The following is a 27,798-nucleotide window of genomic DNA, read 5'->3' as shown; positions in this document are numbered from 1 at the left end:
TATTTCTGCAGGATACAAATCCTTATTTCAGATTCTTCTGGAGTTTTATCTCCAATCTTAATAGGACAACCTTGGGAGTTTTGGACACTTTTCAAAAACAGGTTGGACAGCCACTTGTCCGGAATGGTATAGGGTCTCCTGCTTGAGTAAGGGGTTAGGCTAGAAGGTCCAAGGTCCCTCCCAATCGTAGGTTCTAAGGTTCAATGTCAAGACTTCTTCATCACCATGCTTTGGTGGAAAAGCTTCTGCGTTCCCTTCCCTCCCTGCTCATCCTTTCTCCCCAGCCCTCCACTCCTCTTTTTTCTACAGCCCATTGGTATTTATCCAAGGTTTTTAGATGGAGTTGTACCTCAAAAAATGAAACTGAACGTTCTCTTGATTAGAGTCACCACACCTGGCCACACGTTTTTAACTACTCCTTGTGCCAATCATTCAAGACAGAAGCTCTTGAAACCAAACCTCTCCCAGTCCATAGCATTTGTCTAGCCGGTCAGTTTAGCTGGCCGTTTCCTTTTTCCTTTGTAGGCCTTGATGAGTGGATGAGAAACACCTGAAACTCCAGAATATTGATTTCCTTCCAGAATCCACAGTGATGCAGTTATAGCTGTTACTGCAGTATCATCCGTCCCCAAACAGAAGAGCAGAAAAGGAAAATTGACAGTCAGTTTGATAAATCTTGGAAATTGTTCTGTCACATTGCTAATCTGTGCTCCTGAGAGACAAACTTGTTTCATGAGACGTTGGGTTTATTGTCATCTCTAGTTTCTATTCCACACCGAAGGGAATCAGCAACTTCCAAGCCTGTCTTTTTGCAGGATGAAGCTGGAGCCCCTCTGCCCTTCAGGGATCCACTCTCCTGACTCCCTTGCTGGGGTCTCTTTCCTCAACTGAAGATTGAGAACCTCTTTTTTTGGTGAGGGTTGGAATTTGATTCTGAATTCCAGGGTACAAAATACTTTCTCCCTTTCTCATTTCCGGCTGTCCTTCTTGTCTCTTTTTTACACACACACACACACACACACACACACCAGTTCCTGTTGTTATACCTCTGTTAGTTCATCCAGCATGCCTTTGCTCTCTATTATGACCTGGCAGACAGTCCCTCACTCTTCCCAGCTGTCTCCTCCTTCAGGCACCAGATGCGCCTGCATTTTCTGCAAAGGGCTCCTTCGTTGTGCTTTGCAGTTGGAGATGCACACCATCAGTCCTGCATGGAGGGTGTCCTCCCTCTATATTCTCTTGGGCTGAGGAAACAATGGTATTCTCCAGGCATATCCTCTTCCTTCTCTAGGCATGCCAGAGGAGCACTCTTTCCTCCCCCTGGCTCTAGCTCATGCTTCGCACAGCCCTCCTTTTCCCCCTGAAGGACTGGAATCTATGCAGGGTACCCTTAGGTATCCTCCGGTACAGGAACTGCCTGAAGCTTTACCAAATACTGTAGGTTAAGGTGCTAGTCCTGTGGATCCTTGTTTGGGAAGTGGTCCCCTGTGGAAGCATGGAGACCTTTGGAACCAAACAGAAACATGCAGTCCTCTGCAGTGGTCCACATCCCATCATTTTGGACATCAGTTCTGGTTTAAGATCAGAAAGAACGGCAGGTCTTTCGCAGGATAAGGCCCTGCACACATTGGCATGAATGCCTGCTGCGATTGGCTGCCCTTCGCATAATCAGCCGTGCCAGTGAGAAGAGCTATATTTAGATGAGAAAACCCTCTTCTGCTCGGCCTCATCCGCAATGTTTCCAGGGTGCTGCTGCAACTGAATCCAACAGGATGCCCTTGAAGAAGGCAAGCCAGACTGGGGGGGGGGGAACAGAGGGGGGGGTGAGAAGCTCCCCAGGGCAGGAGCCCGGCCAGCACCAGCATCCTGAGAGCCACTGGCATGATCTGGCACACTTCCAGGCAGCTCTGCCCTCCTTTGGCACAGCTCTACCCCGGGGCTACCCCCACACTGCTCCGTGCTGCGCCTGATAGCAGGCGGGGTCAGGGAGAACAGGCCACCTAAAGGTCCCGACTCCCTTGGGTTGATCAAGGCAGCACTTCCAGGCTCAGCAAAGGGAGCCACGAGCTGCTGTTCCCTTCCTCGGTTGCGCCTCCTTTCTCAGCACAGAACACAAAGGCCTGGGGAGGGGAAAGGCAGAGGGACCCAAGCATTATGGAAAGTGGTCCCAAGCCATTGATCGGGCGGAGCAAAGCCCCGGGGAAATCGGGTGGAAATCCCGCTCTGGGACCTCCCTGTGGTGTCAGCGGGGCAAGAACAGTGGGCTGTGCTCGGTTGGCATGTGGCCATCATCCTTCCAAGCAGCCCCTTGACCCCTACTCTGCGTAGTTAGGAGCTCAGGAACGCGGGGTGAACAGTGCCAGGTGAGCAGGTGCCCAGAGCAGCCCCAGTGTGGCAAGAGAGGCCCCCGTGCTCGCCCCCTGGCATCCCCGAGTGCCTTGGGAGTCGGGGGTCAGTCTCTGCCTATCCAGATCTCCTCTCGGGTTGCCTTTTGGGGTCTCCTCTGATTTGACCAGTGGAAGCAGAAGGGGGGCAGCCCAGGCGCTTCCGTACTTGTTTCCCCACTTGATCGATTGGATCTGTGGCCATGCAGAATATTCCGTTTCCTAGGAGACTGTAGAAAGGAGAGCAAATGAACGGCAAGAACTCTTTGGCTGGGCTAGAAGCTTCCCTGATGAAAATTAACACAACAAGAATAAATGCCAAAGGAAGCTAAAAATAGCCTGTCCTGAGTCTGCTCAGCTCCTTGACACAAAGCCTGAAACAAACCGGGGCCTCCCCCGCTCCTTTGGGCCGAGACCAAACACCGGGGCTTATTCAACAGGCGGACGCGTCCATGAAGTCTAGAATGAAAACAATAATTAATATCCAATCAAAGCTATTTATTAAAAACTATTAAAGGCTCACTGCATGCAGGACAATCACGTCATCAGTGGCAGAACGGGTCAAAAGCTCTTCAACTTAATGGCACTGGGCCTTTACCCCATGAGCGTGTTTGTGTCCTATGCAAATCACGCTATTTTCCTCCGGCTGAACAGCCCAGCGCCTGGAGCAGAACTCCCTGCGCTTTCTTCCCGCTTGACTGGGATGATTGTTCTACCGGTTCAGTTTGCCTCTAATGGGAGCCCAGTCCAGGTGGCTCAATCCTTCCACGGCCTGAGCGGAAGATGGCAAGAGGCTTAACAGGGAGCCCTGCTTCTGGCCCAGGAAGAATTCATGGCTTCCCAGGCAGACCAACTCCTGCAACAATACCAGGTTCCAGCAATCTTTGCCTGCCTTTAGGGTTTCACTAGACAACCAGTGCATAACATAAGAATATGTTATAATGATACCGTCATATAATTGTAAGAAATATAAGAAATATTTGCTTCTCTAAACAGAGAGACAGAACGGCCATGGATGAGCAGGAGGGGCCTGCTGGTTGCCAATCATGGGTTGCTCTTATTTCCTGGGGAGGGCACTGAGCCAAAGGTGAGGGTGGGGGTGCAATTAGGGAGGCTTAGACAATCACCAGAGCTGCCTGCCTCGAAGCCTTCAGGGTCCCAGGCACAGTACTGGAGGCTCCTTTGGGCTCAGGGGGCTGGCTGGCAGTGTGACAGGTGCTCCCAGAGTCCTTCTCGGGCGCACCTCCCGGCCTCAGAGCCAGGCAAAGGGCATATGCCGATGCTGGGAGAAGCCCTCTCAGGGTTTCTTCCCTCGAGAGCAGGGGTGTCAAACTCAAGGCCCGTGGGCCCAATCCGGCCCACAGGGCCGCCCTGGGAACAGCGAAGGAAGGACTGGCCCACGGTGTCTCTGCCAGTGGAAACGGAGCTCGGGAGCGCTGCCCACGGCTCTCCCGGGCTCCGTTTTCAGCCCGGATGGCCTCCTGCAGTCCTCTGCCGGGGTGAGGGGGTTCACATTGGATTCATCTTGTGATTCTGATTTTGAGTGTGTTAATTTTAGTGTTATCTTTTACACATTTCATTATTTTAGCCATCTTGAGTTTTTATGATGAAAAAAAATGGGGCAGTATAAATGTAACAATAAATAAATAACAGTCAGACCATTTCTCTTCATTTTTATAGCATTATTTTACGGTTAACTTCAATCATGAGAACCAGAAAACTCTGGAGCTGAGAACTGAGGATGCCAAGGATTGTGATGAATGGGTAGCAGCTATCAGTCATGCCAGGTAAGGACCCCCCAGCAGAAAAGCCTCCCCAGGACGGCTCCGGGCAGGCTGAGCCTGAGGGAGGGAAGGGCTGCCTTGTGCTCTCCCATTATCCGAGGGCTCCTGAATGGGCCGCAGTTCAGTACCAGGCCTCGGCCCCAGTTTGGGTACCCCTGACTTAGAGTGCCTTTCTTGGGTTTTGGAGCCTGACTCCTAAGAAGGGAAGGGGAAGCAGGAGCTACACCCGCCTTCTTCAGACCCCGGAGTGACCCCTGCGCCATTGGGAGCTCTCCTCTGACTTCTCAAAGGGCAGGTCTGAATGGCGGGCAGCTTATCAGCAAGGAGGACCTGGATACAAATGTTTTCATCTGGGCTTTGGTCAGGATGAGGCAGTTGCCCTTGGTGGGTAAATGGCTGCGGAACTCTGGGATCCTGTGGGGAGCCTCTGCCTGCCCAGGGTGCCTGGGCACCTCCACTTCCAAAAGGCACAACAGAAGTGCAGACGGTCATTCCCAGAGACTTCCAGCATTTGTTTATATTTTCAAAAGCCATATTCATGGTGACAAATGTAATATTTAAATTTTCTTCCTCCATTGCCTCTTTTTATACCCTTTCATCTGATGAAGAATTCTGGGAAACTTAAAAGCTTTGTAGCAATATATCTGACTTGATGTAAACGAGAGCCCTGGAAGTTGAAAAGAGACAGTCAAAACAATTTAGGGACAGTTTAAAGAATTCAGGAAGGAAGATTCCATTTCTATACAAAGATTTCCCCCTTAGCTACCAGAAATTAAAAAAACAAAACAGCATTTTTCTTCGTCACAGGGGCTGTATGCTGCCTGGAACTGGTGCAGGATGTGGAGTGCTTTTTTGTAGCTAATTCCTAGATGTTATCAAAACATTTGTGGGGGTGGGTAACTGCTGTTTGGTCGTTTCAGATGTTTCCCCCTCTATCCTTGTATTGTGACCTTGGGCAGCTGTGAGATGCTGCAATCAAAGATAAAATCTCATCCTTGACATTTGCATATTGAATTTATTGTCTACCTTTAAATATGCTGTTTTTTATCCTGGACTTTTAATTAACAATTACAATAAAGAGGGAATAATGTCTGTCTCAGTTTGATGCTGTGGAATCTTTGACTATTTGACAAATATCCTGAAAATTCCTTTGACCTCCGATTAAAGCTGGTCCCACCCATGAAAAGTACATTCTGCCTTAATCTCTTTAAGAAAAAAGAGTGTTCCTCCTAAAATTCACCTCTTCCTGGAAAATTGCAATTATAAAAAGCAGCATGAAGGAGCCAGATGAATACTGTATATTGTCTGGGAATAACTATTTACTTTAAATTTGGGGGCCAGTTAAATGGCACCCTGGAGTGCAGCTGAAGGAGCCGCCTGACGGAAGAATCCTGGACAGCTGAGGAGGAGCCAGCCATGGAAGGAGGCTTCCAAAGTGTGTGTGTGTGTGTGTGTGTGTGTGTCGGGGGAGGGGGGGGCAGAGGATCCAGGGAAGGCTGCCCAGCTCACCATTTAGGAATCTAAACAGCATAGATCAATAAAAAGCAAAAACATTCCAAATCAAGGAGAAATAATAGCATAAAATTTGGCCTCCTCAGGCAGTCCAGGCTATTAATAGTCCCTATTTTGGCCATACATTATTTCTGGCACCAGATGGTGTGTAAGTGCCTTGCTCCCACTGGAAACCGGCTGTCTATGGGGGGAGCAGAGTGGGGCAGCACCTGGACTGGCCAGTCCAGTTTCTTAGTTCGCTGTAATGCAGTTTCAATCACTTCACTTTCTACTGAGCTTGTGGATTGCGCCATTCTGTGGTTTCCTTGGTTATGGTTAACTGAATAAGCCACATCCTGGCTGAATGCACCCACCACACTAAGTAAAGCCCATTCCTGTACTGGCTTTGTGTGAGGCATAGGCCAGCTTTATTTGTGTCAGATTAGCTGAGCCCTTCACCTCTGGGGCCCAGGCCTATTACCCCACAGTGGTCCTGTGCTTTGCTGAGTCCTCAGTGTCACGGTGGGAATTCAGTGCCAAAATACCAAATAAATTGAACGTGACTTTGAGTATTTAAATCAGTAACAAGCTTAGCAGGCTTCACAAACCACACTTTATCTTGTCCCTGAAAACACTTGCCTTTAGTCAGGCGTGAACTGTGACTATAACTTGGTGAGGGTTAGGGTGAGGCATGCTGAGTTCCAGAGCTTAAAGGTTCTTCGAAGCACAAAGTAGTGTTCGTGGAATCCATATTAAGCAGAAAATGGTCCAGTTTCTTCTTAGATAATAACTCCAGGAAAAGATGAGCCCACCTCTTCTTGGCTCATTGATTCCAATAAGTTAAAAGATTGTTGAAAACCTCCCATTTGGAACCCACTCTATGCAATATAAATCCATTTTTCTGTGTTGGATAGTCTGAGTCAATGGAGAGTTAACCTTCTGATCAGGGACATCTTTTGGATATTGGAGAGTATTATCATAAGCCCATTTGGGCTTTTATATGGACCCAACTCCTCTGAACGTTTCATTTTTAGACCTCTGATTATCTCATTGCCTTTCATGGAAGAAATTTCAGCGACTCCTTCTCAAAGTGTGGAGCCCTACTTGGGGTTTGTCCAAAGCAAAATGATTTAGAAACTGCCCTTCCTCCGGCAATGTACATTGTGTTTGCCTTTTTAGGGGTCTCATCCCACGGCTGCTTCTGTCTCTTTTCCAACCACGACTACTCAAAGGTGTTTTTCACAAGACTTGCTACTAAGTCATGGCGTGCTTCTTACCCCTTCTTCTTTATTTGGCTTCTCTGGTGAAAAATTTTGAACTTGTCTCTGTTGCATTTCATTTTGCTGTTTCCCTCCAATTTCTCCAACTCCTCAAAGTCAGTTTGAATTTGATTTGTTTTCCAAGATACCTGCACCCAATTTTCTGTTACCTTCAATGGATTCATCCCAGTGATTAATAAAAATGCTGATTCAGAACTTGATACTTTCCTTCCTCTGTTTAATGAAGAAATGTTAATCACTTTTCCATAAATTCTAATTTCATCCAGACCTATTTAATCATTTGATGATCAAAATATTGTGGACTTGCAGTAGTCATAATAGAATTTGATAGTCTACTCATTAATCCTTTGACTTTCTGTTCTCAGAGGTCGGATCTAGTTCTCCAGATCTTCTTTTTGAAGTTATGGCTGGCATTTGTCCACCTCCAGTTGTCTGGCACCTCAACTATTTCCCAGAATTTCTCAAAGGTTCAGTCAAACACTAATTCCCAGGAATTTATTAGGAAGCAATTAATCTCCTCCTCCTAAAAAAATATACTAACTAAAAAGAAGTAGTATTTCCACCAGCTTGTTATCAGTCTCACGCTTCATCTTGCTTTTCACAGTTGCAGTTTACAGACAAATCCTTTCCTGTTGGGGAAAATTAAACCAAAATAGGAGTTTAGTAAAAGTAAAGATAAAGGTTTCCCCATTTTGGTCTCCAGAATCTCTCATTTCTGTTTCTTAGCTGAGGGAGCCAGCATTGTCTGAAGACCCTTCTGTGGTCATGTGGCTGGCATGTAGCTGAGGTGCCCAGAATGCTGTTACCTTTCCACTGAAGTGGTACCTATTTATCTACTTTCATTTGCATGCTTTTGAACAGCTAGGTGGGCAGGAGCTGGGGCGAGGAATGGGAGCTCTCCCCATCTCAAGTGCTTGGGTCTCAAACCCCAGGCTGTCAGTTGACAAGCTTAGCATCTTTAACCACTGGACCACCACACCTTGGATAGGAATTAAATATTTCTCCTTTTTCTTTTACCTGCTATCATTATGCTCTCATATAGTTCTTTATTCTGAATATATCTTAAAAAGACCCTTTCCCATCACTTCATTCTGAGCTTTTACAATCTCTCCGGTTTTGGACTGTCTGCATTTTCTGTTCCTTGGCAATTTGGCTCTTTTTCTACCTACCACCTGTGTATAGTTTTGTTTAAATGTGTTCGCTATGTTTGTCATGCAGCCAGGTTGGTTTCTTTAGGTGTCTTCTTTTTGTTTGTAATTGTGCTTTTAGTATCTCCTTTGGGGGATCTCTCACTTGCTTTTTCATTAGCTCTACCAACATGGACATTTGGTATCAATCAGATCGCTCCGTTTATCAAGATTGGTCTTCCTGAAATCCCAAAATATGTGACTGACAGTTCAGCCTTTATTTATTTCTCTTACACTTAAGAACTCCAGCATGGCATTGACACTTTTCCAGAATGTCCCTACTATTTTCAGTTCCTTAATTAAATATTTTTATCAAATTAGGTGCTAGTGATCCTCTTGTAGCTCCATTCACCTTCTGAAGTAAAATGTCGTCTGCCAGACCCGTCAGAAACCTTGTGGAAAGAGCCTGCTTAGATTGGTCCTCACACTTTTGAAAGGGTCACACAACAATTGTCAGGCTAAACCAAGTCTTCCGTTCTAGTCTTCCATTCAAGTATTCTGTTCATGCTGTTTGGGAAGATTGACAATCCGCATTTAAAAAAAGAGTGCATATTTTCTCCTTTACTTGTTTTTTATTCCATCTGATGCAGGTTATAGCACTGCTAAGTTCATTCACCTGGATATCTGAACAGAGATGGATATTTTTAATATAAAGAAAAAGGTCTTCCCTCTATGATTTCTGTTCCTTTTTCATTATAGAGTTAAGCTTCAGCTGGTGCAGAATGCAGCTGTGTGGGCAGCTGTTGGGGCCCCTAGAGTGGCCCATGGTGCAATGCTGGTCCAAGAGCATCATTGGTTGCTTCTAGGTCCAATTCAAGGAGTTGGTTCTCACCCTGAAAGCCCTTCAGAGCATGGGTCCAGACTATCTGAGAACCAGTGTAAGGACCTGCCCCAGCTACGTTCTCAAGAAAGTAAAACTCTTGCAGCGGTTTGCATTTCAAAAGGAACTTTTACTGAGAGAGAAAGTGATTGCAGAGAAGTCAGGCGGAGTCTGCAATTCGGTGGGAAGCGTTAGGCTAAATTTCTCCTTCAACCCACCCCCACCCCAATACGCATGTCTATCTGTAGCCAATAACATGCTGCAAAAGTGTTTTGGAAACTCCAAGGTGAGATGTTGAGAAGAGGTCGTCCTTGGAGCACCGCAACCTTGAATGCCAGGCTGGAACCGGTTGAGAAGGAGCCTGCGCAGATGGCTAATTCTCCCACACACACACACACTAAAAAAAATCCCAAGCAGTTACAGGAAAAGCGAAAGCATACAAAACATTCAACCCATGAAACCTCCTCCCACCCCACTTCTGCCTGCAAGTCTGTCTAGACAAGCCTGAGTCTTGGAGACCTGTTTGGGTCAGCAATGCTGGGCTCCGAAGGGAAGGGCTGGTCGGGAATAATGACACTTCCGGTGTTTCATTTCCAAGGCCATTGAGCTAAGGGAGCCCAGCTGGCGTGCCCATCAGCCCAGCATTGCTGACCCAAACAGGTCTCCAAGACTCAGGCTTGTCTAGACAGACTTGCAGGCAGAAGGTGGGGCCCCAACAGGGGACTTTCACTCTGGGGGTGGTTGAGGGATCATTGCCTTTAACCTTGTAAGCTGCCCAGAGTAGCTCTGTGGTGAGAAGGGCAGTAATCAAATGTAATAACTATATAAAAGTGGTTCCTGCTTGATAGCTACCTCTAAGAACCACGTATCGAAGATCAGGACAAAGAAGGGCTAAAAGAGCCATTCCACAGAGTTACTTTCATTTGGATTCCTGCAGAAAACAGGGGACTCTGCATCTGATGGCCTCCAAGGCTGCTTTCAACCCAACTGTCCCCAAATTCTGTGATTCCATAAAACGTCTTAGTGACAGCAGTTCATCAGTAAAGACTCTGGAAGTGAAGTAGCACATTGGAAATAATTTGCTTTACAGGAACAACCTGACCTGGGAGCCCACTGTTGCGGTGCAGTGCGGTTGGGGGCATCACGAATCGCCGGCCTTAAGGGGTTTTGGAGCTGCCAGGAAGGAGGGCAACTTTTAACGGTTCCTCTCTCTCCCTCCCTCTCTCTCTCTCTCTCTCTGTGCTGTCTCTGTCATAGTTATGGGACTCTCGCCACAGAGCATGAAGGCTTAATGCAGAAGTACCTCCATTTACTTCAGATCGTGGAGACCGAAAAAACAGTTGCCAAGCAACTCAGGCAACAAATTGAAGATGGAGAAATAGAGACAGAGCGCCTGAAATCAGAGGTATGGAGCCCAGGCTCAAAACGTGCTGCCAGCTGCTCAAAGTGCGAGGGAACTGGGTATTTTGCTATTTTGGGCGCCATTCCGTCATCCCTCCGGCTTCACGTGCGGGGGCCGTGGCCAAACGCCTGCCAGCAAGCGGGTTCCTGATGCAAATGATGCCAATGGAGAGCAGGTCCTCGGGAGGCATTTAGTGGGTCACTAGACTCCATGACATGGGCACGCAAGTTCCTAGCTCGGGGACTTCCTGGGTTGAAAGCCATTGTGACCCAATTGGCGTTGATTAAAGAGACCCCCTCGCTGGAGCTCCTGAAACCTATCAGTGGGTAGCAAAACCACTGCAGTATTTGTCTGGAAGAGAACAGAGTACAATTCTGGCAGAAGGATAAAAATTGTGCATCAAGGGATTTTGGAAAAAATCTGGCTCCATAATATCAGGAAATGTCCTTTGCCTTTATTTTGACAGCTTAGACTGAAAAGCCACTTTAAGCCCGGAAGTCCACTCTAGGAAAGTGTGACAGTTACTTGAAAAGGCCAAGCAAACTACTGTATAATCTCAACCTTTTTGATTGGTTATGAAGCTTCTGCATTCAAATGTTTGTTGTGCTTCCATTTGTGCTCTTTGAAGTGCAGATCAAATGGCCCTCCGTATGCAGATGCAAATACTGGTGAATGATTGCATTGATTGCGTAAGGAGTTGTGCTGCTTCGTTCCCAAGATGGTTTGTTTAGGCAGCTCCCCAAAAGGCCCCTCCTGCTCTTTCCCGAGGCTGAACAGAAGGCCGGGGGAGGGGGCACTCGGGGGCCAAGCTGGGAGCTCTGGCCGAGGTTGGCCTGGGCATCTGTCTCATCCCTGGGATGGGGCCATTGTGGGCCGTCAGAGGCACCCAAGAGAAAACGGAGGCGACCTCTGTGGGTTTAGCGAGATGGAGAAGGCCCCTAGGATGACCCAAAGGGGCATGGCACAAAAACAACAAAGTCACAAACGTAGATAAATTCCTTTTAATGCCTCCAACTTGGCCCCCGATGTCCAGTTATCCTCAGCTGGAGATCAAACTCTTCCAAAAACAGTCTACTCAGATAAATTAGAAATAAAAAAACCAACACCAACCACACTGAAGTAATTAACACGACAGGCCAGGATAATAAATTGCAGACTCTCCAAAAGATAACGAAGCACCCACAGTTGGGAGGACGCCAACACCCAGATAAGCCTCGACAAAGATAATGCACGCTTTGCTTCCAGCAAGGTGCTATGTGCAAACACCCTTCTTATATCCTGTTCTCCCAGCTGCAACTAATGAAAGGGATCAGGGCCCTTTTCTCCCCCGTAAGCCACGTTGCTCCCTTCTCCGTTCCTCCCTGCGTCCCCTAGGATGAAGAGGGGATGGGCCTGGGTCTTCCTCTGAATGCCCAGCCAGACTTGCCCTTCCCCCGTTTCCTCCACAGCCACCGGAGCCACACCCCCACTCCCTGTCAGCGGCTCAATCTCCCCCTCGGAATCAGACTCCAACAAGGGCATGACAGCCTCTGTTTAAGCACTCTCTCTCTGTGTGTGTAAACAAGGGACTGAGCCCATATCCCAACTGGAATACCAGGCCTGTGGAGAGGTTTATGGAAGCTGTTCCGTGGTTTCTCCTTCTTTAGCAGCAGATCTGAGCATTTGCTGCTGGGTGAAAGGCAGGCTACGAAGCAGGGAAGTCATAGCACCATAAGCAGCTCCTGAGGTTTAGCGGCTGTGCTAGATCAACTTCCCTACTTCCTTTTTTATTGATTTTGTTCTGATTTGTTTGAGTGCTGCTTTCACAGTTTCAGATTTCATGTCTCGGTTCGCTTTTTACATTTAACTTTCTGGGTGAGCCTTCCAGGAGAAGCAGAAATGTTCACAGTAAATAAACTCTTTGCTGATGCCCCATTTCCTTTCCCTGCTCAGCGCAGGCTACAAGAGCAACCAAGAGCCTCTTCCCACACACGAAAGTCCCTTAGCTCAACCTGTGCCACTTCGTGCTGCATCCGAGGCGAAGCCCCGGCCTGGCCTGCCCAGTGAAGGCTGGGATTAGGAATCTCATCCTGATGAGCCTTATTTCCTCCCCCCCAAATTCATGATCTGAATGGTAGCAGCTGAACTAGCAGGTTCCTCTGCTCCAGTTCTGATTTTGTCCTGAACCAATATCTCCTTCGCAGCTGGAAGGATTCTAACTCTTTGGTATCTGATGCACAGAGAAATAGAACTTTTGGCATCTTGTGAGCCGGACTCTTTATTGCTAAAGTAGTTATTAGTTATTTAAGTTAGTAGTTATTAAAAGGAGATGCAGTGTGGTTGGAGTGCAGGAATACTGGCTAATTCTGCTGACTGCCAACAGTTCAATTCTGACTGGCTCGACTCAGCCTTCCCTTCTTCCAAGGTGCGTAAAATGAGGACCCAGATTGTTGGGGGGCAATAGGCTGACTCTGTAAACCACTTAGAGGGCTGTAAAGCTCTGTGAAGCGGGATATAGGTCTAAGTGCTGTTGCTATTTATCCCTCCCCTTTCCTGGTTTTGGGCTCACAATTCCTCATTTACCGTATCATTAAATCCCACACCCCCTACGTTAGCGAAACCCCTTTTAATAGCTCATTGGAGGGAAACCATTGTTTCAAAAATGCTTTATAAATGTAAAGCCTGTTCCCTGCTTTTCTCTGTCCCCCCAGATTGCCGCCTTACTTAAGGACCACGAGCGCATCCAGGCCAACCAGGCCAACTTGCCAAACGATGATGACATTGACATCAAGAAGATCAAGAAGGTGAGCAGCCGCTTTTGCCCCCAGGTCAAAAGGATGAGGGGTGTGTGTGTGTGTTCAGGCCCTCAAGAAGACGTCTCCTTGCCTGCTCCAAAGGCCTCTTTCCTCTCCGCGGGGCTGGAGGGGACCCCCAGCATTTTGCTCGTGCATAAGGCATGAGCCCCTCCCCCGCCAGCCTCTCCTGGTCAATCACACTATTTTCCAAGGCACATCCTCAGTCCAGGGAGTGAGCCGCCAGGCACAGGGCCCCCCAATGAACCTCAGGAGCATTTCTTGGCTTCAGTGGCTCTGCATCCATTCATGGCAACCCTCTTTTGGCCATCTTTCCTACTAGAACCTCATCTTTTCCTCAGCCCTTTTGGGCAGAGGTGGGATTCAAATTTTTTAACAACCGGTTCTATGGGCGTGGCTTAGTTGGTGGGCGTGGCTTGGTGGTCCTGTGACTGAGTGGACATGGCTTGGTGGTCATGTTATTGGCTGGGCGTGGCCAACTCAATATCACTCACATCGAGGCACGCATCTCCTCGCCTGGCCTCTCATGACTGTGGGGATGCTGCAACAGTCGTAAGTGTGAAAAATGGTCATAAGTCACTTTTTCAGTGCCATTGTAACTTTGAATGGTCCCTCCACACAAGCAAAGTACCAGCAAAGGAGGGGAAAAAAACTCCAGAGAAGTTCCTGAGACAGGAAGTCTAGTCCTGCCAAGAATGTAATAAGGGTTAACAGAGAGGCAGTTTCTGTAAGCAACACCAGAATGTTTCCTTCCTGCCTTCCTTACAGGATTAGGCCAGTAATTTCTTCTAACAACTGGTTCTCCGAACTGCTTAGAATGTTAACAACCGGTTCTAGCAAATAGGGGTGAACTGGTAGAATCCCACCCCTGCTTTTGGGACATGGTCTTCCAGTGCAACTCTTGATTCGGCTGGCCTGCTGCATTACACAGTTATTAGAATTCTTTTATTGGTCAAGTGTGATTGGAAACACAAGGAATTTGTCTTGGTGCAAATTTAGTATTCATAGAAGAAAAGATACATTCGTCAAGAGTCAAGAAGCATCAGGTACAACACTTAATGACAGTCATAGGGTACATTAAGCCATCAAATCATACTAGGAAACAGTCAATATAAATCATTAGGATACAAGCGACAAAGTTACAGTCATACAGTCACAAGTGGGAGGGGATGGGTAATAAGGAGTGCTGAGAAGATTAATAGTAATAGTAGTGCAGACTTTGTAAATAGTTGGACAGTGTTATCCCAGGGGTGGGATTCCACCGGTTCTGTCCACCTCTGTAGAACCGGTAGTTCTGAAGAGCAGCAGACAGAGAGCATACATAGAACCAGTTCTATGTCTGCTGCTGTTTTGGCCCATCTGCCCACCTGGGCTCTTACCTGACCTCTATTTCCTGCTTTTTCAACCGCAGCTGCTTTGCACGACACGGCTGCAGTTGGAAAAGCAGGAAAAAAGGGCTTTTCCAACAGCTGCGCACTTGCACGCAGCACTGCTCAGCTGTCCAGGCAGCTCAGCAGGTTGCAAATTGCACTGTGACCTCGGAGCATTTCCTCTGGGGTGAGCACCAGATTTGCTGTGCCACCTGACTTAATTTTCTACTGAAGACCTTTCCGTTAAGAAACCAATAAACAGAAACTGGCCTGCTGTGCAGCCAGACTCAGCACTGGCCTCTGGTATTACTTTGATTTGCAAAAACTTTTCATATCCTGTCCACCAAACAGGTTATTTTCCAGAAAGGGATGTAAGAGGAACATTAAGGACAGCAGCAGGTTTGTAATTAATACAGCAGATTATTAATTAATAATATTACTAATACTATCATTAATAACAATAATATTATTAATAATATTAATAACAATAAAAAAGACAGCACAGACCTTCCTAGATGAAGAAAAAGCTTTTCGTAACCTTCAGTGGCCCTTTTTACTTGTGGTATCCAAGAAAAGAAATCCTGGGCAGTTTGTAGCTTGGCCTGAAATTCTGTCTCAATAGCAAAGGGCGAAAATCCTGGTGAGCAACTGAATCCAATAAGGGAAGTTGCTAGGCAGTGGCGGGATTCATTTTTTTTTTACTACCGGTTCTGTGGGCTTGGTGGGCCTGGCAGGGGAAGGAGACTGTAAATTCTCCAGCCAGAGGTGGGATTTGCTGGTTCTCTGAACTACTCAAAATTTCCGCTACCGGTTCTCCAGAACCGGTCAGAACCTGCTCTAGGCAAGGAATCTCACTCTCTCCCCTATTTTTATAATTGCCTGAGAAATATTGGCAGAAGAAATTGGAGGCAACAAATTCTATAGAGAGGAATACAGGGAATTCTCGACTCACCACCACAATTGAGCCCAAAATTTCTGTTCCTAAGTGAGACATTTGTTAAGTGTATTTTTCCGTGCTTCACAACCTTTGTTGCCAGAGTTGTTAAGTGAGTCACTGCCGTTGTTAAATTAGTAACAAGACTGTTAAGCGAATCTGGCTTCCCTATTGACTTGGCTTGTCAGAAGGTGGCGAAAGGGGATCACAGGAGTGTCACAGGAGTGGCCGGCTTCTATGGATTCGGACCGGTTCGTTGTTATGATTCTGTGCAGCTCAGAGAACCGGCAAATCGTGTCCCTGGCTGGCCCCGCCCTTCCCCTCCCCACCCAGTCAGTCCTTATCGCGCATGCGCAACATCGCACGCATGCCCGACTTTGCTGACTGCATCCTTCCCTGCCCAGTCGCTCCTCAGGGTATTTATTTCCCCCCACTCCTGACAATCGGCGGTTCCTAGGATCCGCTTGCCGGGATCCCCCTCGCTGTCTTACTGTTTCGCCCAGGAGGCTTCCCTGAGGGCCAGAAGCCCCCCCCCCCAAATGGAAGGGGGCTAAAAAAGTGAAGCCACGCCCACCCAGTCACATGGCCACGCCCACCCAGTCATGCCGACAGAACCAGTGGTTAAAAAATTTGAATCCCACCCAAATGTCATAAATATGAGCCAGTTGCCATGCATCTGAATTCTGATCACGTGACCAGGGGATACTGCAATGGTTGTAAGTGTGAAACAGCCATAAATCACTTTTTCCAGTGCCCTTGTCATCTGGAACGGTCACTAAATGGACTGTTGAGGGCTACCTATATAAATGCGGTTCAGACGACGGAGCATGAACCATAAGCTGCATGAAGGCCGTTGATGAGGCCGTTGGGAGAATCAAGGTTCAAAAGCCAGACATAAGTTCAAGGCACCGAACACCAGAAGGTTTCCTGCCTGCCAGATCATGGGTTCCGGGCAGGACCTGGGATGGACCTGGACAGGTGATAATCTGGACTCCCCCCCTCAGGTCCAGAGTTTTCTCCGGGGGTGGCTGTGCAGAAGGAAGTGGAAGACCATCATCCAGGATTACATCCGCTCCCCTCACGCTGACAGCATGCGGAAGAGGAACCAGGTGGTCTTCAGCATGCTGGAAGCCGAAGCGGAGTATGTGCAGCAGCTGCACATCCTCGTCAACAACTTCCTGCGCCCGCTGAGGATGGCAGCCAGTTCTAAGAAGCCCCCCATCACCCATGACGATGTCAGCAGCATCTTCCTGAACAGGTGAGTCGGAAGGAATCTGGCTAAAGAAAGCCGCCACTTTTTTCGGGCCATGGGGTGCCTGCCTGCTGGTGGTGCCCTGCCTGGTGACTTTTAAAGCAGGTAAGGGAACCTGGGGAGTGGGGGGGGGCTGGGCCGGATGTGCCCCACTCTTGTGCTGCTGCAATCAGGGGCAAAGGGAGATTGTATCTTTCTCAGGAATCTGGGAGCAGGGACTCACGATTGAGCCCGAAAGGGGCTGGGATTCAACGGGTGGCTTCCAAGCCTCTTTGGAGACCCCAGCGGAGCTTTTGGAGAGGCCAAGAGGGAGGGAGGGAGGGAGGGAGGGGGAAGTAGCCACATGATTCTCTCCCAGGAGTTCTCTCTTAAGAAGGTCTGGGCTTCTACTCTCTCATTCTCAGGGGTTTGGGTTCAGGAAAGGCAGATTCCAGTTGCGCTTCCTAAGCAAACAAGCAGTTTGATAGTGGAATCCGTGATGGAGGAGGGGGGCTCCCCTTCCTGCCAGCTACTTGAGGGGCTTAAGTTGGCTGCTTCTGAAATGGATCATTAATCTGGATTCATGCACAAAGTAGGAGTTGGACTAATGGCTTTGATGGCTCCTTCCAAGACTACGATTCTGTGGTCATTGGGGGGATTGTAAATGGGGTGGAAAAGGATCCGCTAATCTGTGACACTCGGAGTCTGTTGGCAACACTTTGCTACTCTCCCAAAATCATACGCGGGCGGTGCTCCCCCGTGATTGGCTGCTCTCCCAGACTTTCAGATGTGGGAATCATTTTCCTCTGATTCAGGGCTGAGTGGGGGGAAACTCAGCATGCGTCTTGTCCTCCTCTGCTATGCACTGTTGAACAGCCTGTGGGCAATTCACGTTTTCTTCCCAGCAAAACGAGCTTCCATAGATGATCAGGTTTTCAGTTCCTAACTTCCCGGCCCGTATTTTTTTTCTCTTTTAGCGAAACCATCATGTTTTTACACCAGATCTTCTACCAGGGCTTAAAAGCACGCATCTCTAGTTGGCCAACCTTGGTGCTTGGTGAGTGTAAAGAAATTGGCTGTTTACCCTGTTGGAGATTAAACCGGACACGTAGGGCCTTCAGCAAAGTGCACGGGGCCTGCTTTCCAGGCACCCAGAGAGGTGGGGGTGTGGGGGGGAGTTCACCACTCCATTTCCTTCTCCCCTCCTCGTGGCCAGGCTGCCAATCCAGGCAAACGGGGTATTCCTTGGTTTGGGAAGGGAGATTCTTCTGCAGCCAAGATCTGTTGTACTTTTCAGATCTTGGATCTTGGATGCAGATGGTGCCTCCTGGGCTATAAGGATCCACACACACACACACACACACACACACACACACACACACACACACACACACCTGTTTGCCAGTGTGGAGTGGAGTCCATCTACCCTTGACTCAGTCAGGAGAAAGTGGTGCCGGCATGTTCACCCCTCTTCTGGCTGAGCTCCATGGTGTTGCCTGCACTGCACCTGAGGCGGTCCCTGCCAAATGTCACATCCAGATTTGGAATATGTTGCATGTGACAAGCAAAGTGGCTGCCCCCTCCCCACCATTTTCCTTCTCGGGTTCTCATCCACCCATCGCACTATTTCAGCAGGAGGGTATGTGTGGGACAGGGGAGTCCAGTGGAGAACCTCAAGAGCAGAGGTGGCATTCAGCAGGTTCGGACCAGTTCTGGAGAACCGGTAGCGGAAATTTTGAGCACTTCAGAGAACCGGAAAATCCCACCTCTGACTTTTACAGTATCCTTCCCCTGCCATGCCCACTAAGCCACACCCAACAGAACCGGTAGTAAGAGAATGTGAACCCCACCACTGCCTAGCCCCTTTTGCAGGTCTCCTCCCCCACCACCCCCCGGTAACAAGGCTCAAAAAAGGGCTTTCCAAAGAGATGGGACTCCTGTTCCCAGGGCCCCTTTGGGCTTCTCCGCCTTCCTTTCCTTCCTTTGATGCTTCCAAATTCAGCAGGGCTGGCTGGGAAAGGGGCCTTATTCATCAGTGGTACATTATTGGCGGCAAAATAGGCAGGGGGCACCAGGGTGGTTCTTCTCGTGGTTCTCAGGACACTGTAAGCCCCCTCCTCGTCTAGAAGACGATCTGCCTGGCTCGGGGGCGCCCAGGACCGAGAAAGAGGGGTCTGGAGTGGAGCTTCACTTCCTCCACCCGAGCTCTGGTCCCAGGGAGAACCAGCCCAGAGGGCAGCTGGGAGGGGAGTGAGGTCTTCGATTGACCCCGTCGCCTCCCCATTGGACATTGAAAAGACGTGAAAGGACACCAATGGGATGGGGCTCCGCCCTGCACCCTCAGTCCGAGTGTCCCCCCCACCCGGGGACATGCAGTGGCCAAGCCCTCTGCCCTGCCAAGGAGTTTGCCCCCCGCCCCCCCCCGCAGTGGGAGAGACTCGGCCGCCTGCCTGGCCTGCCTCCCCCACCCAGCTGCTCACTGCCTGCCTGCCTTTGCCCGCAGCGGACCTCTTCGACATCCTCCTGCCGATGCTCAACATCTACCAGGAGTTCGTTCGGAACCACCAGTACAGCCTGCAGATCCTGGCCCACTGCAAGCAGAACCGGGATTTCGATAAGCTCTTGAAGCATTATGAGGCCAAGCCCGACTGTGAGGAGCGGACCCTGGAGACCTTCCTGACCTACCCCATGTTCCAGGTGAGGCTGTGGGGCACAAGGTCAGCCTGGAGGAAGCCCCACGCGGGGTCCTGGAAAGGCCACCCTGAAGGCTGGACACAGATGCCTCAGCACCCACTCAGTCCCTGGTTCTCTCCTCCCTTCTGTCTCCACCAGATCCCCAGGTACATCCTGACTCTGCACGAGCTGCTGGCCCACACGCCCCACGAGCACGTGGAGAGGAACAGCCTGGACTACGCCAAGTCCAAGTTGGAGGAGCTCTCCAGGTCAGAGCGGCTGAGGGCTGCCTTGCGGGGAGGGGGCAGCAGAAGGCGGGCAGCAGGCCCCCGTGTGCCCAGGGCCCCCTCAGCACCCACCACCGAGGGCCCTTGGCAGAGAAAGTCCTCTCCTCCATGTCGTCCCCGGCCTCCCTTTTCTCAGCTGCCCAAGGAAACCGGCGAGAGAGTCCGCTTGAGGAAGGGTCTCTCAGGGGGGCTTTTACGGCATGAAGATCCATTTGGTTTCCAGCCGGTGCTCTGAGTCCTGCCCTCCGACTCAGTTTACCCTGCCCAGAGTTCTGGTGCTGATCTCCATGAGGGAGTTGTGTGTTTTAAGAGCCGCTTCCTGCCGCCTGGTTCTCTCCAGATGGGTTGGACTACAGTGCCCATAACTGGCAGGCATTGGGTCAGTGTAGCTGGCGGGGGGCAGGGGGTGCGCAAGGCTGGAGAAGCTGATCCAAGCAATGGTCTCCCCACCATGCAAAGGCTTTCAAGCATTCTGAATTTCTCACATCCTTGTATAATTATCACTTTGGGAAAAATAAGCAGCCACGTGCACTTAAGCAGAAACACAGAGTACAGGAGGTGTGAAGCAGATAATGACAAGGCAACATATGTTATTTTAGAAATGCAGAGACGTTTCCTCCAAAATGCCTTTCAGGGAGGAAAAATGCTCCCCGGAGAGCTTCAGAGAGGCTTATTTTTATCAAGGCTCCATCACCACCACACCAACCGGAAGCTCAGCTCCCTCCAGGAGCCCCTCGGCGCCCCCAGAGTGGGTCCCGTGGCTCCCCGGCTCCCTTTGAGGCGAGGTCCCAGGGGGGCTGCCTCCTTTGCCCCCAGGGCCTCTGGGCTGGGCCTCTCGGGCTCTTCTCCGGCCAATCCTTCCAGTCGGCTGACCCTCTTCCTTTTTTAAACAATTAATGTTTATTAAAGATGGATCATTAAACAATTTTATTAAATATTTTTGCTAACTAAAAACAATACAGATTTTTTTTTAAAAAAAGCAAAGTCAAAGGTGACAAGTAATTAGGAAAAAAGAGCCAAAAAAGAACAAAGGTTACAAAGAGGTTTCTGATCTTCTTTACAGCAGTTATAAATGCATTTATATTGTGTCCTCTCACTCTAGAACGATCACTTCTTTCCATTTTATGCCCTTTCTAATCATCAAATCCCCGAATTGCAGGTCCATCCTTTCTGCTTTCAGCCAAAAGCCTTCCATAAAAGGTTTCCAATCTTTGACCAATGTCATTTGTCTTTTCCCTGATCAAAGAAGTCAGTTTGGCCATCTCTGCCCTCTTCACCAACCTCCCTCCCTCCCTCCCTTTGGGGCATTTCAGAGTCTTTCCATCTCTGGCCCCAAATAATCTCGCTGCAGCTGCCAGGTAGAAAACCCACCTTCAGAGGCCTTTCCGAGTGGACCGTCCAGCAAGAAAAAACCTGGTTTCAGGCCGACCGATCTCTTCCCCCGCAGGATAATGCACGATGAAGTCAGTGAAACAGAAAACATTCGGAAGAATTTGGCGATCGAGCGGATGATTACGGAAGGCTGCGAAATCCTCCTGGACACCAGCCAGACCTTCGTGAGACAAGGTAGCCCAGGCGCCTTCTGGCCGCCCCCAGACCTCCAGAAAGGGCTGGGGGGTCGGCAGTTCCTCTTTCTCAGGCAGCCCAGGGGCCTGTCTGGAGATGTTCCAGGCTGGGGGGGTCAGGACCAGAGTTATGGAAGCTAAAAAGCTGCCTCCTGACGGACGGCCATCGAGGAATAGCCCCCTTCCTTTCAGGGGCTGCCTGTCACCAGGCCCACGGAGGGATCCCCTGGGAAAAGGCTCCCCAAAGTGACATGATGAGGGGTTCCTCTGAGAGGAAGGCAGCCTGGCTGCTGCTGCTGCTGTTCATGGCTGGGAGGGTGAGCAGCACACGGCACCTGCTTGACCTGTGAGGCCATTGCAGGAGGTTTCCAGTCTTTGCAGGTCCCTCCTCTGTCCACCCAGACTGGCTCTGAAAGCCCTGGGCCTCGGCTTGGGCTGCCCGGGGTCCCCACCACAGGCTGCCCCCTGGGGCCGAGGGCTGTGACGGCACTGCCTCTTCCCCCCCCCCCGCAGGGTCCCTCATCCAAGTGCCAATGTCTGAGAAGGGGAAGGTGACGCGTGGACGGCTGGGCTCCCTGTCCCTGAGGAAGGAGGGGGAGAGGCAGTGCTTCCTCTTCTCCAAGCACCTGATCATTTGCACCCGGGGCTCCGGAGGAAAGCTGCACCTGACGAAGGTGAGGGAGGCAGAAGTGTTCCTCTTCTACATCCGGTGTGTGTGTGTGTGTGGGTGTGTGTGTGTGTGGAGCACTGATCTCCAGCCTCCCAGACTGAAGGCCACACAATCCTCCCAGAAGCTTCTGCACAGTGAGGGAGGAGCCCACCCACCCCCGGTCATGGCTGGAGGGTGCGCCTGGCAGAGGGTGAATGAGCCTCCCTGGAGCCCTGGGGGAGACGGAGCAGGAGGGCCAGGGAGCCGTGGGGATACGAGGGGCTCTCACGTAAGCCCCCCCCCCTCTGCTTTCTCCAGAATGGCGGTGTGATCTCACTCATTGACTGCGCGCTGGTGGAAGATACGGAAAGCACAGATGAGGACCGTACGTATCCCTGGAACACCCCAGCTGGCACGGGCTCTTCCCTGGTTCCCCGCTGCCCCCTGCAGCCTTAGCAGCCCTGGGCTTCCCTGGGTCCCCCTAAGCCTTGGGCCCTTACGCCCTCTCTGCTCCCCCCATGATGCCTACCTCCCTGGGAGTGGGGGGGGTCCAGAGAGAGTCTGCCTCAGGAAGAGGCTGCCTGGCTGCCACTCCCCCCATCTCCCTAGAGCAGGAAGCCAAGACAAGGGCAGCCGGCAGCTCTACGAGGAGGAGGAGACCAGCAGCCTTCCCGGGTGTTTCCCACGGCTAAAGGAACGCTTTGGATGCCTCTGTTCATGGCCCTGGGAGAGGGCTGCTATGTGGAGGAGGGGGACATCTCCCTCTCAGAATAAGAGAGTTGGAAGGGACCCTGGAGGTCTTCTAGTCCAACCCCCTGCCTAAGCAGGAGATCCTATATCATTTCAGACAAGTGGCTGTCCAGTCTCTTCTTCAAAGCCTCCAGTGATGGAGCGCCCACAACTTCTGGAGGGAAGCCGCTCCACTGGTGAATTGTTCTCACTGTCAGGAAATGTCTCCTTAGTTCTAGGTTGCTTCTCTCCTTGACTGGTTTCCATCCGTTGCTTCTTGTCTTGCCTCCGGGTGCTTTGGAAAATAGGTCGACCCCCTCTTCTTTGGGGCAGCCCCCCCAATACTGGAACACTGCTGTCACGTCACCCCGAGTCTTCCTTTTTATTAGACCAGACGTACCCAATTCCTGCCATCGTTCTTTGTATGTTTTAGCCTCTAGTCCCCTCACCATTTTTGTTGCTCTTCTCTGCACTCTTCCCAGAGTCTCAGCACCTTTTTACATCATGGTGATCAAAACTAGAACCAATATTCCAAGCGTGGTGTTACCAAGGTTTTATAAAGCAGTATTAACACTTCACATGATCTTAATTCAGTCTTTCGATTAATGCAGCCGAAGATTGCATTGGCGTTTTCAGCTCCTGCTGCACAATGTTGGCTCATATTTAAGTGGTTGTCCACTAGAACCCCAAGACCCCCCCAAGTACTGCTATCACACAAAAGGGTGGCTGCTGCGCATCGAAGGAGCTGCCCTTCCCATCCCTAAGCGGGTGAAAATGACCAAAATGAGCCTCCTGTTGCACAAGCTGGAGGCTAAAGGCCCAGCCCAGCTTATTCCCTTCCTTTCCCTCCCGCCATGCTCTCTCTTCCCATGATCATCTTCTTAAATTGTTTCTCTCCTTCCTCAAATAAAAACGAAAAGGATCTGGGCAAGATACGGAGCACCTTGACTTCAAGATCGTGGTGGAACCTAAAGACACGGCACCGTACACCATTATCCTGGTGGCATCATCCAGGCAAGAAAAGGCTGCGTGGACCAGCGACATCAGCCAGGTGAGGAAAGGAGAAGAATTTACCGTAGAAGAATTTACACTTTCCCTCCAGCCGGGGTTAGGGAGGTTAGGACCTGGGGCTGTAGAAGAATCCTTCACTCTTCTTCAACCTGCAAGGCATCCTTGGGACTAAATCAAAGACGAAGAATCCTGTTGGGAAGAGGAAGTAGTTGCCAAATGAACCAACACTTACAAGAGTCCCAAAGATCCACTGGGAAAACCAGGAGAGCACAACTGCTTCCCGTCCTATATCCTTCCTGCTTCCTGAAACCTCTTTTCCCTGTTTCAGTGTGTAGACAACATCCGATGTAATGGTCTGATGATGAACGCCTTCGAAGAAAATTCGAAGGTGACTGTTCCGCAGATGATCAAGTAAGGAATGCAGTTGTGTTTGTCTAGAGTTGTTGGGGGTATTTTTTGGTGCAACCCCTGATTTATCAAGTCTTCCTGCCAACAAAACCATTGATAACACAGGGAGCTGGCACTACAACTTCTTCTGGGTCAATTGCTCTATTTTGAATAGCAGGGTGTGGACTGTGCTCCAGAACTAGGTGAGGCCAGGGCGAAAACTGTGGCACGTGTATCTTTTCAGGCAATGCTCACCAATGTCCCGCTGGCCTGAACCTCAGAGAGATGGAGAGAAAACTGGATGGGATGTTTTGGCTGGAGCCAAAAGGCCTTTTAGAATAACAGAATAACAGAGCGGGAAGTTACTTGAAGTTATATCAATTTCACTAGCAAATGAACGCAATTTAAAAGAAAGAAATGAATTAACTACCTCTGGATTGTTACCTATTATTTAATAATGCTGTAAAACATTTTGGGATTTTCTGTAATGAGAAGGACTCGTGGACTCCTTTCCAAACGGTGCCTCTGCACCTGGACTCCAAGCCCCCGCCCCCCCTCCAACCCTCGGAGGTTCACGCCACTGAGCATCTCTGGTGCCTGGAAAGACACAGGAGCCGCCACAGGTGAGGTCGGTTGGCTGTGCTTCTTCTCTCCGTCCCTCTCTCCATTCCCCAGGTCAGACACCAGCCTGTACTGTGACGACGTCGACATTCGATTCAGCAAGACCATGAACTCCTGCAAAGTCCTCCAGATCCGCTATGCCAGCGTGGGGCGTCTGCTGGAAAGACTGACAGACCTGAGATTCCTCAGCATTGACTTTCTCAACACCTTCCTGCACTCGTACCGAGTCTTCACCACGGCTATGACGGTGCTGGATAAGCTGATCACAATCTACAAGAAACCGATCAGTGCGATTCCTGCTAGGTGAGTCTTTGGCAGCCACATGGGTGAAGCTCAAACCAGGCAAATGAGGCTGAGAGGAGAGGGAGGAAGAGGGAGAGAGGGAGAGAGGGGGGGAGACAGAGACAGACAGGTAGAAAGAGAGAGAGATGGGGAGGGAGGGGGGAAGGAGAGAGAGAGAGAGACAGAAGGAGAGAGGGAGGAGAGGGAGACAGAGACAGACAGATAGAAGGAGAGAGAGAGAGACAGACACAGAAAGAGAGAGAGAAAAGGCAAAGGAGAGGGAGGGAAAGGGAGGGGGAGAGAGGGAGACAGAGACAGACAGACAGAAGGAGAGGGAGAGATTGAGATGAGCTTTGTTTGGTCTGAGGGACATTTTATAGGACATCTGGGGCGTCTTGCTTTAGTGAGGTGAGAGCTACCAAGGAGCCTCCTGCCTACTTGTGGTTCTTGAACTAGATCAAGTGTGGCATGGCTATCTAAATTGCCAGGTAAGATAACTTCCTAAAGAAAGGCAGGCCAAATTCCATATGAAACAGACCAAACAGGATCCAAAAGTCATGAAAAGCAGCTCATGTCTAGAGACCACCTTTGGTGGGAGAGGGGATGAACCGCAGCCCCTCAGCTCTGGATCTCCTCCATCCCTTCTGCTGATTCACCTGCATCTCTTGGCGAAAGAAGAGACCTGGGGAAAGGTGGCCTTGACCCCATATTTTTTGAACTGGCTCAAACTGGTCAAATTCTATTCCAAGGGGATTTGGGGCTCACGCTCTTCCCTCGGGAGACGGTGGGAAGCCCTGTGGTGTTTGGGGAATTCAAGCCCTTGCGTAGAGGAGGAGGAGGAAGGAGGCGCCCCAGTGAAAGCTTTGTCCCTGAATGTCTTCCACCAGGTCCCTGGAGCTCTTGTTTGCCAGCAGCCAGAACACGAAACTCCTCTACGGAGAGGCCCCCAAGTCTCCACGCGCCAACCGGAAGTTTTCCTCCCCTCCCCCTCTGTCCATCACCAAGTCATCCTCACCAAGCCGGAGGAGGAAGCTGTCTTTGAACATCCCCATCATCACGGGAGGGAAGGCCCTGGAGCTGGCCGCCCTGAGCTGCTCTCCCAACGGTTATGCCAGCATGTATTCCTCCACCATGTCGCCCTTCAGCAAAACCACCCTGGACATCAACAAGCTCTACGTGTCCGGCAGCTACTCCAATAAGATCTCCGATGAGGGAGAAGCGGGCCCCGAGAAGGCCGAGGAAGCGCTTCTGACCAAGACAGGTGAGCGAGTGCAAGAGACGGTCAGGAGGAGCCCCAGAGGGATGGCTTCAGCTTCCGCCCTCTGCCCACCCGGGAGCCCCAGAGCCACACAGGGGTGGGGCTCCCTCTCTTGCACACGCCAGGCTTAGTGGGAAGGTGCCAGGTGGGCAGTGAGAATTCATGCCCCCCCCCCCTTAAAAAGGTCTCAGGAGACAGGCCAGCCTGGGAAGAGGTTTGGACGACCTTCTCAAGGGCCGGCCTGGCCACCGCAGGGCTCTGGATTCCGGGGGCTGCTTTCAGCATCGGGTTAATTTCGGTGAAGAGATCTGGCAGACCGAAGCGAATGGCTTCTACCCCAAATACCTGGGTGACTCTGCTGAAAGGGCTGACAAGTACGGCATGGTTGTCCCCCTGGCCTTCAATGCCTCCTCCTCCTCCCCCTCCTCCCTTCTTCCTCCTCCTCCTCCTCCTCTTGCTCCTCCCACAACTTGCCCGTCAGGAGCATTGGGGAGAAATGTCTAACGCTGCTGCTGCTGCTTCTGCCAGGCTCCGAGGAGTCTCCCCGAGAAGATTCGGCCTTTGAGGCAGCCCCGAGTGAGGACGCAGACCCAGAGGCATCGCCCACCAAGTCTCCCACAACCCCTAAGCTGGTCAGAGGCAAGAACTCCTCAGGTAAGCTGGCTGTGGGGAGGGGCCCCGAGAAGCCCCCTTCCCTCTGGGCTGGGAGCCTCTGTGGGTGGGGCTGATCCTGGCCCCCATGGAGGTGCAAAGGGTCCGTATCAGCCCTTGGGGGCTGCTGTTTTCCCGGTGGGCAGGGATTCTGGTCCCCCTGGGGAAGCCACGGGAGAGACTGGCCACATGGGATCACCCCCTGAATTGCCTCCCTTCCCCCCATGCAGAGTTCCCTTTGTTCTCCTACAACAATGGAGTGGTGATGACCTCTTGCCGAGAGTTGGAGAACAGTCGCAGCAGTGCTCTCTCGGCCGCCTCTGCGTTTGCCATTGCCACGGCCGGAGCCAATGAGGGGACCCCAACCAAAGAGAAGTACCGCCGAATGTCGTTGGCCAGCGCAGGTGGGAGAAGAGGAAGGGTCGTCCTCTGGGCCGGGTGGTTCCTGGGCCCCGCAAACCTTCCGGGGAGCCTTGGAAAGGCTGCTGCCTGCGGGAGGAGGCCAGGCAATGGCTGGAGCCCTCTTCCAGGGCAGGGCAGGCCATAGAGCCTGACCCCTGGGTGGGTGGGTTCCCAGGCTGACTCTCTCCCCCCTGCAGGCTTCCCTCCTGACCAGAGGAACAGCGACAAAGAGTTTGTGATCAGGAGGGCAGCCACCAACCGGGTACTCAACGTCCTGAGGCACTGGGTCTCCAAGCATGCCCAGGTAGGGTTGGGGGTCCTTTTGTGATCCCCCCGGGCTGCAGGGGGCTGTGCTTGCCTGACCAGCTGGGCCTCACTGGGGCTCGTGGCCAACCTCCCTTTGACAGGACTTTGAAACCAAGGAGGAGCTGAAGTATAAAGTGATCAGCTTCCTGGAGGAAGTGATGCACGACCCAGAACTCCTGACCCAAGAGAGAAAAGCCGCCGGCAACATCATAAGGCAGGTCAAAAGGCGGGGCGGTCGTCTCACTCTTGCCACAGATCCGGGGGTCTTAATGCAAGGCAGGGAGGGGGCTGTGTGGGAACCG

The 27,798-nt window shown here is 50.8% G+C and overlaps 1 protein-coding gene across 1 annotated transcript in view; it reads left to right on the top strand.

Moving 5' to 3' along the window:
- RASGRF1 (Ras protein specific guanine nucleotide releasing factor 1) overlaps positions 1 to 27,798 on the top strand; it is a 41,773-nt gene that overhangs the window by 6,877 nt on the left and 7,098 nt on the right. The window contains exons 2-19 of the mRNA XM_026684687.2: positions 4,065 to 4,171; positions 10,204 to 10,351; positions 13,039 to 13,131; positions 16,449 to 16,702; positions 17,653 to 17,732; positions 19,179 to 19,372; positions 19,508 to 19,617; positions 21,083 to 21,201; positions 21,714 to 21,874; positions 22,168 to 22,234; positions 23,499 to 23,629; positions 23,918 to 24,000; positions 24,652 to 24,900; positions 25,767 to 26,140; positions 26,666 to 26,791; positions 27,019 to 27,192; positions 27,388 to 27,494; positions 27,598 to 27,710. Coding sequence (XP_026540472.1) covers positions 4,065 to 4,171; positions 10,204 to 10,351; positions 13,039 to 13,131; positions 16,449 to 16,702; positions 17,653 to 17,732; positions 19,179 to 19,372; positions 19,508 to 19,617; positions 21,083 to 21,201; positions 21,714 to 21,874; positions 22,168 to 22,234; positions 23,499 to 23,629; positions 23,918 to 24,000; positions 24,652 to 24,900; positions 25,767 to 26,140; positions 26,666 to 26,791; positions 27,019 to 27,192; positions 27,388 to 27,494; positions 27,598 to 27,710 — 2,690 coding nt within the window. The remainder of the gene's footprint in view (positions 1 to 4,064; positions 4,172 to 10,203; positions 10,352 to 13,038; positions 13,132 to 16,448; positions 16,703 to 17,652; positions 17,733 to 19,178; positions 19,373 to 19,507; positions 19,618 to 21,082; positions 21,202 to 21,713; positions 21,875 to 22,167; positions 22,235 to 23,498; positions 23,630 to 23,917; positions 24,001 to 24,651; positions 24,901 to 25,766; positions 26,141 to 26,665; positions 26,792 to 27,018; positions 27,193 to 27,387; positions 27,495 to 27,597; positions 27,711 to 27,798) is intronic.

The sequence above is a fragment of the Notechis scutatus genome, chromosome 11, assembly GCF_049901735.1.
Source record: "Notechis scutatus isolate UNSWTSFEM ecotype Mainland chromosome 11, rNotScu1.2, whole genome shotgun sequence".
NCBI classification, from domain to species: domain Eukaryota; kingdom Metazoa; phylum Chordata; class Lepidosauria; order Squamata; family Elapidae; genus Notechis; species Notechis scutatus.
Note: the sequence above shows the minus strand (reverse complement) of the source record. Positions and strands in the feature narration are given on the sequence as shown.